At 41.4% G+C, this 14,804-nt stretch overlaps 1 protein-coding gene across 4 annotated transcripts in view; it reads right to left on the bottom strand.

Annotated features, from left to right (window-relative positions):
- Positions 1-14,804, bottom strand: part of LOC104590539 (CCR4-NOT transcription complex subunit) — a 54,814-nt gene that overhangs the window by 26,591 nt on the left and 13,419 nt on the right. For 2 of the 4 annotated variants that reach the window (XM_010249248.3, XM_088887415.1), the window contains exons 2-7: positions 13,849-13,959; positions 13,469-13,555; positions 13,163-13,216; positions 12,909-13,054; positions 12,493-12,646; positions 12,268-12,405 (exon numbers count right to left, since the gene is read on the bottom strand). In XM_010249248.3, coding sequence (XP_010247550.1) covers positions 12,268-12,405; positions 12,493-12,646; positions 12,909-13,054; positions 13,163-13,216; positions 13,469-13,555; positions 13,849-13,959 — 690 coding nt within the window. The remainder of the gene's footprint in view (positions 1-12,267; positions 12,406-12,492; positions 12,647-12,908; positions 13,055-13,162; positions 13,217-13,468; positions 13,556-13,848; positions 13,960-14,804) is intronic. The other 2 variants (XM_010249249.3, XM_088887414.1) reach the window with 2 other exon arrangements.

Genomic DNA, 14,804 nt, shown 5'->3' with positions numbered 1-14,804 from the left:
CCTTTTTATGGCGAGGACCTTGGTTGTAGCTAGGTTGGAGAGAGCGGTCTTCGGGCGTGGAGGTGTTGGCCCCGATTTCGGAGTTGATGAGGATAGCCCAACTTGGGAGCGTGGAGACGTCTGCTAGGGCCGAAGTCTTAATGGGAGTAGCCCAACCTATGAGCGTGTAGATGTCATCCTTAACTCTGAGGGGCTTCCGTTTGCTGCCGTGATGATTCCGCTCCTGGAGGAGGTCGTGGGGGGTTGAAGAGCCTGGAGGCGTCGGCCTCGGCTCTAGGTAGCTCGGTACCGTGCTTTATACAGGTACGAGGTGCACGTGTCCCCCAATCGCGTCAAGTGAGCTGATGAGTCTATGCACAGGCCCGGCATCGTCTTCTAGCCAGTCACCGTTGTTCGAGGTGCAGTCGATGGGTGGACGCGTCGTGGACGCGCTCGAGACGAATTTCGATGTCAGGTGTTGTCCGCGCATTTGGCAAGTCTCGGCGTTGAAGATCTGGACCGTGCCCGAAGTGGGCACCAAGTCGTGACCGTACGCGAGACAACGCAGTGTTCCCTTGTATCTGGTGCAGAGGGTTGGTCGTTCAGGTCCACTTGGTGGGGAGACGAGTCGAGCCCTAGGTGGTGAAGGAAGCTTTGACACAGGCTGGCCTCGGCTTCGCTTTCCTAGGTAGGAGGATTCCTGTCGTCGGCCCGACACGTCGGCTCGCTTTCCAGTTGGTAAGCATCGGTTAGCTCTGTAAGGAGACTGGACCAAATGGGCCATAACAGCCAAATGGACCCTAACATCCTCTCTTGTAATATCTTTTATTTTATTCTTAATGGGCTTGTTATTTATTTTTTGTTTTATTTTCTTTATGTAACTGCCAAGCTGGCCGCCCACTTAAGGGCATTCTTGTCATCATCAAATTTTTAGATCTTAATAGAAAAGGGTTAGAGGAGAATGGAGAATTTTTTACTCCTTCTCATACCTCTTCTTTTCGCCATCTTCTTTTGTATAGCTATTCAGACCTGTTTTCTTCTGCTAATCCCTAAGTTTACTCTTGATATTAGAGGACTGATTCACATCTTGGTATTAGAGCGGGTTTAGTTCCTCTTCCTTTTTTTTCCTTCGTTCCTGTACACTCTAAAATCAAGGGAGTGTATGGAGAGATAGGTTCTCTATAATATAGAGAATCACTTGCCTAGTTGGTAGAGGGTTTGGAGAGTTTAGATCTGGCTGGATTTTGCCAAGAAGTGATGTTGTTCTGCTGCTGCCCGAAACCCTAGCTGACTAGAGATTTTCGAGGTTACCAGGAAAGGTGAAGCTCGAGTGTGGCGCTCTGTGCTTGGAAAGTGTCTGCTGACTACTAAAGGAGGGCGATTCAGGTTTGGAAGAGTTTGGGTTAGTCTGGTAGGTGCGGCTGCATCTTCTCTCTTCCTCCCATCAGTTGGATGGAGCAAAACCCTAGTTTTTCAAGCACCCGAGTTCTGGTTTGACTTCAAGTAAGTTTACATAGTCAAAATTTCTGGTTCTTTGATTTCCGTTTGATTAATGGAGACATACGGAAGTGAGTTCAAGCAGGTGCCGGTTTCTGGACCTACCTCAATAGATTCCGTTTTGACTGGTGTAACCACAATTAAGCTAGATGGGACGAACTATCTTGCTTGGGCACATTCTATAAAAATCTATGTTTGTAGTAGAGGAAAACTCGGGTATCTCACAGGCAATAAGGTGAAACCCGAGGAGACAGACCCCGAATTTGAAAAATGGATGCAAGAGAACTATAATGTCATAGAATGGTTAGTCAACTCTATGCAACCCCATATAAGCCCGCACTATCTCTGGATGTCTTCGGCTAAGGAGATATGGGACAGTGTTATTGAGACCTATTCACAAAAACTGAATGTAGCCAGAGCATATAAATTGAAAAGTGATGTGAAGAACCTCAGACAGGGGGAGAAGAGTGTAGCAATCTACTACTCTACACTAAAATCCCTATGGTAGGAAATTGATGTTATGGAGACAGTGGTATGGGAGAGTAAAAAGGATGCTGAAATGTATAGAAAGCTAGTGGAGAGAAATAAGGTGTTTGAGTTTCTCACTAGACTCAACCCTAAGTTTGATATTATTAGACAGAATATTTTGGCCAGAGATGAGGTTACTCTTTCACAGGCATATGCTATGATAAGTAGTGAGGAGAGTAGGCGACAGGTTCAATTGCAGAGTCCACCTACAAAACATTTTGCACATGCATGAATGAAACCAAAGGGCACTACTGAGAAAAGAGAGCAAGTGTGTGAATATTGCAAGAAACCACGACATAAAAAGGACACCTGCTGGAAGCCTTTTACTGATGCAGATTGGGCAGGATGTATTGATGATAGAAGATCCACCTCTAGTTATTGTGCTCTGGTTGTTGGGAATATTGTGTCTTGGAGTAAGAAACAATGAATAGTTGCTAGATCCTCAGCTGAAGCAGAATACAGGGCAATGGCTCATGGTGTGTCAGAATTACTATGGCTACGATCTCATATAGAGGAATTGGGGGTGGACTATGAGAAACCAATGATGCTCTATTGTGACAACCAAGCTGCTATCAACATTGCACATAATCCTGTTCAACATGACAGAACTAAGCACATTGAGGTTGATAACCATTTCATAAGGGAAAGAGTCTCTTCAAGAGAAGTTTGTTTGCCATTCATCACATCAGAAGAGCAACTGGCTGATATCTTGACCAAGGGAGTTCCAAGAGAGAAATTGACACATTATATAAGCAAACTGGGCATGATTGACATCTATGCTCAGCTTGAGGGGGAGTGTAAAGAGATTGGGCCGAATGGGCCCTAACAGCCGAATGGGCCCTAACATCCTCTCTTGTAATATCTTTTATTTTATTCTTAATGGGCCTATTATCTATTTTTCGTTTTATTTTCTTTATGTAACTGCCAAGCTAGCCACCCACTTAAGGGCATTCTTGTCATCATCAAATTTTTAGATCTTAATAAAATAGGGTTAGAGGAGAATGGAGAATTTTTTACTCCCCTTACCTCTTCTTTTCGCCATCTTCTTCTTTTGTACAGCTATTTAGACCTGTTTTCTTCTGCTAATCCCTAAGTTTACTCTTGATATTAGAGGATTGATTCACATCTAGCTCACGCTTGCATAAGGATGTTGTTGAACGCCAGGGACTTGCTACTTGAGTAGGCATTTGGCGAGGACCCGTTCAGCGGACAAGTCAAAAGGGCACCTCGGCCAGGTGGGAATCTTGGCCAGGAGGGTACCTCGGCCATGGGGGTGCCTCAGCCAAGAGGGTACCTCTGCTAGGAGGGTACCTCAGCCAGGAGTATACCTCTGCCAGGAGTGTACCTCGGCCAAGGGGGTGCCTCGGCCAGGAGGGTACCTCGGCTCTGCGATCTGCTGGCCAACGGGTACCTCGGCTTCATTCTGGTCTCCTCGGCAGCGAGACGGGTTGGTCGCGTCTCGATCCCTTTTGGTCCGTTGGTTGTCAAGGTAGTCTCAAAGGTCCAAGGTGCGAGGTGGAGGCGTTTCTTATCAGCGGCAGTGTCCTTGGTTTCGGCGTCGGTTGCAAGATCGTACTGATTCGTTCTCCCTTTGATCGAAAGGTTGGAGGGTTCTCAGCGGCTGACTCACACTTCGATCACTTCCCCCAGACATTGAGGGGTTGGCCCGGTAAGGTCTGACAGGGCGCTTAGCCGACAAAGTTCGCGAAGGGCATCCGCGACAATGCCCTAGGTCTCCAGTAGGGCGGCCACCGTACGGGCAGCCTCTTGCCGGTCTCCCCACCTCGTCCAGCCTCTGCGTGAGGTGCTCAAGCCGGTCGAGGACGGTCTAGGTTTGTCCCTAGTGACCAAGTTCTGCGTAGCTCTTTTGTTTCTAGCCATTCCATTGGAAGTTGAGTTGTAGTGCAGGGGGGAAGGCTCAGCAGTCGAGCTCCCACAGATGGCGCCAATTATTGATGCTTGGATTGACCGAGGACAACACAGTAAATTTGCTTAGCTTCTTGGACGGGCTGGCTAGTGGATGGATTCGAGGGGGGCTAAGACTGAGGGCCCAAGAAGCCCAAAGGGCGTTGCGGCCCCTGAGGGCTGGTGAGGTCTACCCGAGGTCGGCCGAGGTTGGCTAAGGTCAACGGAGGTCGACCATGGGTGAGTACCTGCAAAGAAGGGAACGTCAGAGGCCCCGGATGATAACCCGAGGCAGGGACTCCGACGGCCAAGTTAGTGAGGGCATTGCAGATAAGGCAGACAAGGTCCGAGGGGTTCAGACGTGGTCGCCAGAAAGCTAGAGAGCCAGAGAAAAGGCGAAAATGGGAGCTTGGACTCCAGTTGCAGATCCTTTACCTTGGGGGAGTCATGCCTTATTTATACTTGAGGTCGCCTAACAACGGACACATGCAGGCGGTCAGGATGCGATCTGGCCTTGACAAGGCAGTCATCCGAGCTCGCCGTGTGTGGTCGCGCCATTCGTCCCGCGCAGGGCGCTGACCTCTGCCCTACCAGGCGCGCTAACTGACTCCGCACTCTACCACGTGTCAACAGGCCATAGGCCTACCAAAAGCGTCTATATCAGGGACCAAAGCAATAAAGGTGGAATTTAGTCCAGGATTTATTATCCTTCTTCTAAAAAATTCATTAAAGACACTCAATAAATCATCTTTCAAAATGTCCCAACAATCTTGATAGAATACCATTGTGAACCCATTCGGCCCAGGTGCTTTAGCTCTATCCATTAAAAAAACTACCTCCTCTATTTCATCCAAATTAAATTCCCTTTCCAACCAGGCCTTGTGTTCTTCCATTAACCTTGGCCACTCTATCCCCTCCACTCTCACCCTTCCCAATAATGGTCTTCTAAAGATAGATTTGAAGTGATCAACAAAAGCTCTAGGAATTTCACTTTGTTGGGTGATTGATACTCCATCAACCTCTAGCTTTGATATGAAGTTTTTCCTTTTCCTACCACTTGCTAAAGCATGGAAGAATTTTGTGTTTCTATCCCCTTCCCTTTCCCATTTGTGCCTAGACTTTTGTCTCCAACTTATCTCTTCTTTAAACAGGATATCCTCTAGTTGTATCCTTAAGGACCATCTTTGTTCTTTATCACCTTCCCCAAAAGTGCCCTCAATTTGGCATCCAAGGTTTCAATCTGATTTATCACCTGTTTTCTCTCCTCCAATCTCCCAAGCTATTAAAAGTTCCATCCCTTTATTTTAACCTTCAAGTCCTTCAATTTTTTATGGAACCTCATTCCTTCCCAATTTACCCAAGTTGTTTTCCTCCCACCATTCCTTATTTCTCTTCTTAAAATCAGGGTGACAAAGCCACAGATTTTCAAAATGAAATGGGGCTGGACCCCTTCCCTCAGGTCCTCCTTTGATAGTGAGATAGGCCAATGATTAGAAGTAACTCTAGGTAAAGCTTTTGACACCAAATCACCCCAATAATCCTCCCAATCTGCTGTGAATAGAAATCTGTTAAAGTTTAGAGAAAATTGGGTTAGCCTGTAGGTTGGACCATGTGAACTTATTGTGTAGTATGGGCATCTCTTTGAGTCCCATAGAATTTATGAACTCATTGAAGTTTCTCATGCTAGTGGTGACTCTTGGCGTTTCTTTATTGGTCTCCTCAACAGACCTGATCACATTGAAATCTCCCCCAATACACCAAGGCCCTTCTCAAAGTCCCCTAATATCCCCCAATTCATCCCACATTTCATTCCTCTCCCTATATCGGTTTAGACCATATATGTTTGTCAGGACCCACTCAAACCCACCATTCAGTTGCCTAAATTTGACTGACACTAAATTTTCCAATCAGCTCTTCCACACCTTGCAACAAACCATTCTTCCAAAGAATCACTACTCCACCTTATGGTTCCCATGATGGAGTCATAGCCCAGCTTATACCCCTTGCTCTCCACACACTTCTTGCCCAACTATCATCAAATACTAACAACTTTGTTTCCTGGAAGAGAACTATATCAGGGTTTTCCTTCTTCAATGATTCCTTAATTAAGGCTCTCTTGCTGGCACTTCCCAAACCTCTAGCATTCCAACTGACCAACTTCATTTCTAGGCTTTTGTTTCTTCTACCCCCCCTACTTAATTCTCATTCCCCTATTTGTTCCCTCTCTTCTTTCCCTTTCTCTCATTGAATTCCTTGTCTCCTTCAACATCTTGTCTTAATCTTTCAGCCTCACTCAACTTCCACTTTCTTATCTTACCCATGGTTTAAAATGTCCCTAATTTCCCTAATATATCCACGACATATTGCCATTTCCATGGGTAGCGACATGAAATTTTACTGGAATTGACATTTCTCCAATAAACATTATCAGCACTATGTGGAGTACAAGAGATAGTTTCAACAACATATTTCCATTTCCACTTCAATGGGTTGCAACATGAAATTTTTCTAGAATCGACATATTCCCCAGTGAACACTACCAATACTGTGTGGAGTCCAAAATATATTATTATAACATAAGTTGGGGACAATATGTGAACTAACAATGTTATTGTCCACCTAACTTACATGATCACCACTTTGGGCTAGCTCAATATTCATTTCAAGTATGAAGTTAAATATCAGTTTTTTTGTTTGTGTAATAGATTATTTGGTTGCTCTATTACAACCATTTACATTTTCTGAGTTAAAATTTTGATTTAACTCATTCTATCACGAAGCTCTAAATCTTAAGGTTTACAAGGCAACTTCAGAATGTATTCTTTTCTATATAACCTTAATTTCTTATCTTTGTTTAATGATTTGAAACAAGATAATAATTTAAAAAGGTGTGCTTATGCTTCTTTTATCATTTCATAAAATAGCATTATATATTTTGCATATTTTACAATGTTTCCACCATGTTTATAATTTTTACAACATTCCCATATGATATTTCTGACACTTCCGACATGTTTCTTATATTTGGATGACCGACATTTGACCAACATCGACATTTTAAACCTTGATCTTGCCTTCTTCCTTCTTTCTCCATAAATACGTTTTCAAGTCATTAGGGTTTTCAATTTACAACCAAGTTTGCCTACAAATTCAGCCACAAAGTCCTCTTTATAATTGTTTCCATGCTCCCCTACCTCTTCCACCATTTTGTCCTCCCTTGGCTTAAGTTCTAGGGGCTTGGTAGGATTCCTAGTGTTCGGCAAATTCCCTTTCCCCAGCTCCTCTCTTTTCAACTACTCCAAAAGGTTCTCAATCACTCCCCAGATTCTTTTGTCCTTTTCCTCATCAGATATCCAATCTAACTCCCTATCTCTCAACTTCTCTTTGTCACATAGAGTTGACGGTTGTGGAATGGCTTGGGAATCTGGTGCAAAGGCTGCAGACACGGAACAGAGGTCAGTATCCAAAACCGGAATCATAGGTATACCTTGCAATGGCTTGGGAATCTGTTTTTTCTTCTCAAAAAAACAAAAAAAAAATGTTTCCTTTCCTTTGGAAGAACACAGTGGAGTACCGGTTCCAATGGATTGAACTTTCTGTGAAGGAGGTCCATCGGTTGGGACCACTGGCTACCTGCTTCCGGAGCTCTGTTGCTGATCCCTAACCGGAGTATCCCTATTTATTGTCTGATGAGTCTCAACCAAAGCCTTATTCGCTTCCTGTCTTTGGCTTCCACTGGGAGGTGATTTTCTTTGATTAGGTATTAGAATTTCTTCCCCGACACCCAGAATATTCTCGGCCTCATTGAGACCCCTGCTACTGTTGCGCAATTTGAGATATGTGTAGCTTCTGCAAGCTTCTCCTCTGCTACGAACATCTCGGCTATGTGAAAGGTTTCCACCATCTCTTCCATTTCAGCTAGATTTCCAACACTGCCAATCAAGGATTCAACATCCGACTCGTAGTCATCATCCTTAGATACTTCATGGTCTAGCCACCCATCATCCACAATATCTTTCTCTTCTAATTGTTCTCAGGCAAATTCGGATTCGAGCAATCAGTTGCTTCCTTACCAGGGTCCTTTTTGTCCTCCATCTTCCTTGGAGCCCACTGTAACGACTGCCACCATCAATTCTCAGTTTTTTCTGTACCTTCAGTTGGGGACGATGATACACTATAGTTATTGTACCCAACAAGTTTTTTGTCCCCATGACTCACATTACTTAAAGAGTCACATGAGTCTCTAGCAAGATGTTCGGCCGACCCAAGCTTCCTTTCAGCCCGACACAAAATTGGTTTGGTTCTGTTATGAACATTTTCTTCGATTATTTTTTGTGGGCCCCACCCTGAGTCTGACCAAGCACCCAATTTAACCGCCTCCAAGAAAGTTCTAGGCCGCTCTTTAACCACTTGTGATTTAAAAACTCCTACAGCTCAACACCCTTTAGACGACTATTCACCTTCCTCGGCAATTTTATTGAAGGTCTCACCAGCTCAGCTTGCATCTGCTGCATCTCCTTTGTTGCCACATGGGAACCATCTCGCCAGCTCAGCTTCATCTTCAACCTTGGAGCATTCCCACCACAACGACACTTCAGCTTCTGTAGCTAACCAGATTACCATCACCCTTCTATGAACAGATTGCAAGACCTTGGAATGGACTCCGGCTTAACACTAGAGATTTTGACAGTCACTGCTGCAAGATTTTCAAAACTGAAACTTTCAATCTTCCCCCTACCGCTTAGCAATCTTAGCAATACTCTACTCGTTCCACAAGTTAAATGGCAACCCTACCAACTCTCCTCGTTACAGTTTGCTTCCAAGGCATGGTCTCACTTCTTTTCTGTTTTTTTTATTTTTATTTTTTCTTTTCTTTTTTTTTTTGTGGGGTGGGGGGAGTAACAGAAAAAAGGAATGATTTGTAAATACTGATATAGCAAAGACAAAGGAATAATCAACTAAATGTTTTTTGTTGTACTCTGTAGCCCATGTTTGTGATGACAGAGAGGTGTATCATTTCTATTAATAAATTTTAAGTTATTGTTTCTTGTGAAGAAAATTTTATTTTGAAGAGCTAAAATCTAATAAAGAACTGACTAGTGGAGTCAAGCCAATTTCTTTTCGAAATTCATTGAATCAACTAAAGTTGCCCAAGTGTGTGATATTAAGCAAGTCATCAGCCTCACTCAACCCAAATTGAGTTGAGTCAATTCATACGAATACTAAACCAGCTTAATGAGTCTTATAGTTACATTTCCATCCCAGCAGCTTTTGACTACCCTTATCCTTGCAGCAATTGGAGTAATTTGATTTTTTTTATCAGCAACACAAATTTTTTTAAACTTAAAGAGAGAGATTGCAACATGAGGTTGTTAGAACAGAAACCCTTTACAACAATTAGATCCCATCACCTTGTCATAATTGATCCCAATGCAAATGATTTCTATGTACTCCTTGCTTAGCTAGTTCATCTGCCAAACCATTAGCAGACCTTCTATCTTTGACAGCATCTTGAACTGCCTGAATTCATTTCTAAATTGCCATAACACTCCTTTTTTCAGCCATCCAATGACTATCTTTGAATCCCCTTCCACAACCAGCCTTGTGATTCCCATTTCCTTTGCTTTTTGCATCCCAACAGCCATGAATTCTGCTCTCACTTGATCACCTTGTTCAATTGGCCCTGAAAACAAACCACAAGTGTTTTCATCCTCATCCCAAATCACAACTCCAATTCCAGAAGGTCATGGATTGCCCAAACTACTACCATCAAAATTGAGTTCCATCCACCCACCAATCGGGAGAGATCATACCTCAAGGATTTTTTGTTTCCTAGAGGAGGATTAAGCAATTGACCCCCAATTTCTAAAAAATTCTTCAAGTGAAAAATCTGAAAATAGTTTCAAAGTCTTCACCCAATGTGATACTCTTATTGTAACAGTCTCAATAACTGCCTCCTTATTCCTTTCTTCATCCTTAAATATTCACAAGTTCCTCTCTCCCAAATTGTCCACACTACCACTGCCCTTGCACTTTTCCACAAGATTCTGCCTCTTCTCTTTGTACCCCTCAAAAGAGCCGAGCTAAAGGGCCATTCGAAACTAACAAGACAGATCCACCTGCAACCAAAAAGAGAGCAAAATCATTCCCAAATACAACAAGCAAAGGGATAGGAGATTAAGAGGTGGTAAGCAATCTCACCATTCAACTTAAACAAAATGCACCACCACTTGGGAGACAAGAACCAATTTGGTCTTTTCTTTTGCAACAAATCATATGTGTTGATGCACCCTTGATAAGATTCCTAACAAAAAGAACCAACTTTTGGGGGGATAGGAACACTCCAAACTTCTTTCACAAAAAGGAAGAGAAAGTGGAAGTGGTCACAAGGGAAGAGAAGAAGGATTTACAAGTAAACAAACTGGAAGAACTGAGAGACCACACCTAATTATCACCCACTGAAACATTAAAGACTAAGTTATCCAAAACTTCTAACACACAGGACACTGAGGGTATTTCAGACTGTCTAAGATTTCTCACCAGACCCAAATTCCATCCAAACCCAGAAGAGGAAAGAGACCAATGAATTTAGACATAAGCTTTTCTTTAAGGATTGAAAGAGCATACAAGGAAGGAAACACATCTTTCAAGGGGATCTCTTCCACCTACACATGTTCCCAAAATCTGATCTATTACCAGAAGCTAGATCATACCTGATACGCTCAAGAAATTGAGGTAGTATACCATGCAATGCTTTCCACAGTGCAGCTTGATTAGCTCTTTGCAGAATACTAGCATCCCATCCATTCCTTGAAAGGCCATGAATACTTGAAATCACCTTGTGCCACAGCCTTTCATTCTCCAAGGGGAAACGCCACAACCACTTACCTAAGAGGCTCCATTCATTATCAGTAAGTTACTTACTTGGGTAAATGCACTTACCCGGTAAGTGTTTCCCAGGAAAGACTTACCCGGTAAGTGAATTTACCAATGACCATTTTAGCCATAAAAATCCATTATTAAAAGGGGCAAATTTGTCCCATTCAAGTATTGGCAATTTTCCCCCAGGTGGGAAAGTCATTTACCCACCTAGGAGATGGGTATCACTTACCCACTTACCCAGGAAAATAAACTTTCCCTGGTCCCCAAATAAATCTGAAAAAGAAAAGAACATGGGTTTCTTGGTCAATGGGAATCAAAATCCCATTGACCAACTTTCCCCCATCTCAAAATCCAAAAAAAGAACGCCCCCAAAAGGCGAGGTTTTTCTTACTAATGTTTCCTAGACCAACCCACCCTCTTCTTTTCTTTTGATCACCTTCTCTCATCGCACCAAATGATTATTTTATCTATCTCCTAGTTCCCAAAGAAAATCTCTCATCAATTTCTCTACTTTCTTCACAGCCGCCTGAGGCATCCTGAAGACAAACATGAAATAAATACTGAATAGGGAGATTTGCCATAGTGGGTTTAATCAAAGTGATTCTCCCTCCTAATGAAATATAGTTCCTTTTCCAGCCAGCTAATCTTTTCTCTATCCTCTCCAAGACCAGGTTCCAAAAACTAACAAACCTTGGGTTGCCACCAAGAGGTAAACCTAAATATTTTAAAGGCCACTCCCCTCTCTCACCCTAAAATCTCAGCCATAGAGCCTAATTCCTCTCCCTCAAGATTTAAACCAACCACTGAACTCTTGATCCAATTAATTTAAAGATTTGACATTCTTTCTAAGAGATTCACCACCAATTTCAAATTTTCAACCCCTTCTTTACTTTCTCCATCACAAAAAATCAATATGTCATCCACAAACTGAAGATGCGTTACCAAAGTACCAACACTCTATCTCTTCCCACCACCCAACCCTTAAAAAGTGCAATTTGAATTTTATTCTTTTATTGCATAGATGTACATCCCATATATGATGCACTACATTCATATCTTGTAATCATTTGAATATGGGGCCCAGTCACTTCTTTCTTATAGTACTGGAATTTTACCTTAACCATCAAAAATTAAACATAATTGGCAATCTGTACACATACATTTTTTCAGTTCTGATTTATGGTACATAAAAAGTTCCTTGTAAAAAGAATGATATAAGATCAGAAATGCTCCTTCATTTTCTTCATTAATAAGAAAACTTATAATGATAATGAGAGTGATCTCCTAACCAAAGAGAGAATAGAATAGAGGTTTTAGCAATTACTTAGCTGACAGGGAAATGAAAAGCAATATGAAGATCAAATGATACATTTAGCTCCAAGCACTCAAGTTTCAAGGCCATATAAAAAATAGCAGAACAGGATACACAGAGAGAATAACTTAAAAACATAAGATTCAGCATAGTAAATATTTCACCTCTTGTTGTGCAGGAGCAAGAGGTCCCTTCAAGGCTTTTGCAATTAAATCCCTAAAAGCAGCTCCTCTGCTGGTGTCAGCACACATCCCATAGTCCCACAACAGCTCATGATTATTGTCAGGATTTAGCCACACAAGCTGTAAGAGATTTGAGAAGGGTTAACTCCAACAATATTGATCACATCTCAAATAACTGTATATTGTTTCCTGATATAAAATTCTTGCCTCTCCATCTTGTACTGGAAGTCGTGGTGGAAGAGGCCTGATCCATTGAGGTTCCAATCCTTCCAGTGATAAATTTTGCAACATCCCAGTTATTGCCACATCCCTATCTCCCGATCCAATCCTTGGTTTGGCACCAGGCAGTACAAATTCAAGCCTGAAATGTCAGTTGATTTCTTTGCAAAATTCAGTACAGAAATCCCATATTTTAAATAAATAAATAACAGTAATGAAGATGCTGAAAGTGATGTTAAAAGGAGTGATGATGATGATGATGATGATGATGATGATGATGATGATGATGATGATGATGATGATGATGATGATGATGATGATGATGATGATGATGATGACAATAATAATAATAATAATAATAATAATAAAATCATGACAGCATTGTTTGACAGAAAAGGTCATACTCTGGTGAATTTGCATCACAACCATGAGGAAGATCAGGATCAGGAATTACATTCTTGACAGCAGCACCCCTGAACAAGCAATTGTATGGTTCAGGCTGTACTTTGTCAAAATGTTGCTTTTGCAACTGTTCACGTTGCAAGAAAACCTGATAGCCAAGGAAAATATTCAAACAGGAAACACCATCATTGTATGTCAATTTATTTATGATAAGTACCATTCATAAAACTCATATATAAGAACACAAATAACTTACATGTGATGAAGGATCAAATCCTTTGATGTAATCTACAGCAGACTGTTTAAGCACCTGCATAAGGAAAAAAAAAACAAAAACATATAAAAGTCCAAAAGAATGTATTATTCAATGTACAGAGCGAATGATATTAAACAGCAGGAATATAGTATGCTGAAACATAAAGCATGTGCTCATTCATGTTACAGTCAGAAGTTAAATACAAGCCATGCATAAAACATCTGGCTTGTAATAAATATAGAAGCCTATCAGTAACTAGATTGGTTCACTGACGGATCAAATTCAGAGAGAAGAAAGTAAATGAACCTCTTTCGTGTTGCTAGCAGTGGAAGACCCCAGCAACTGAAGAATAAATGCCCTTTCCATTTTTTCAGCAGCATCATCACATGCTTCCTATAAAAAATAAAAAAATAAAAAAAAAAAAAAAAAATCTAGCATTTATGTCAGATTTAATCCATTTCTGGCCTTCTGGGGAGAAAAGTTAAATTATGTATATCAAGAAGACAAAACACCAAAATAGATTGCAAGGAAAATAAAACATTAGATTCAATAAAATGCTAATCATTATCTTTCCTGAAAATTTTTAAATAATAAAAAAAGATCAACTAATCTCCAATATCACCATATATAACAATAGCTTTGTAATTGGAATTTGGATAACGTCAAGAATACCACAGCAAACCTACATTGATAAGAAAAGAAATGAATGGGTTGGCAGAAAATGGCTGTGATGAATAAGCCTGGTGAAGAATAGAAAATGCAACCAAGCGCTGAGTTGGTTTGAGCATCTTTTTCTCCTGAAACAAAGTTTTACCTAGTTAGTAGTTGATCACAACAGCGTTTTTTATAATAAAATAAAATTTATTAAAAGAAAAAGAAATAGTACAAGGGTGGTGACCAGTGGTCACCTGAGAGAAGAAAGAAAAAAAAATCCTCCGACCTCCCAAAACCTCCAAGGCATACACCATTCCAACAAAGGCAAAGACCTAACAAATCATCCCACCTATAAAAACTTTAGCAAAAAAGAAAACATACAACTCTTTGACAATCCTTCAATCCAACAGCCTGGAAAAAAGATACTACTTTGAAAATTTCCTGGATTTCATCACTTTCTTATTTGGTCCAAAAGCCCAAACAAACCCCCTTTTATAATATTGTCCATGGCTTTATCCCCCATACACCTATTGACCTTGTCCCCTTACCTCTTGATGCCCATACTTCTGTATCTGTTCTCTGTTGATTTTTTTGCCCAACATATCCGTGATTTGAATGCCAGTATAAGATGAAAAACTGCTTCAAGTAATGAAAACTATAGACTTGCTACAAATGCACATCATAGAAATCAAGAATTCAATGAAGGAGATTATGTCATGGTTCATGCGCGTCCCGAGCGTTACCCAAAGCACTCCTTTAAAAAGTTATATGCCCAAGCCAATGGCTCATTGCACATCATCCAAATGATAGGACCTAATGCATATGAACTTGACTTACCTTCGGACATGTGAATTAGCTCAACTTTCAATGTGGAGGATTTGTTTCCTTATCAGGGCACCCACGAGCCTCCTACTCTACCTACAGGTGTCCACAACCAGAATTGCTTCACCTTTAGTACCCATACCCATTCTGCCCCGAGTTCAATCTT

Source organism: Nelumbo nucifera, chromosome 5 (assembly GCF_055504915.1).
Source record: "Nelumbo nucifera cultivar China Antique chromosome 5, China Antique-T2T, whole genome shotgun sequence".
Classification (NCBI taxonomy): Eukaryota; Viridiplantae; Streptophyta; class Magnoliopsida; order Proteales; family Nelumbonaceae; genus Nelumbo; species Nelumbo nucifera.
This window is presented reverse-complemented; position numbering and strand designations above follow the sequence as displayed.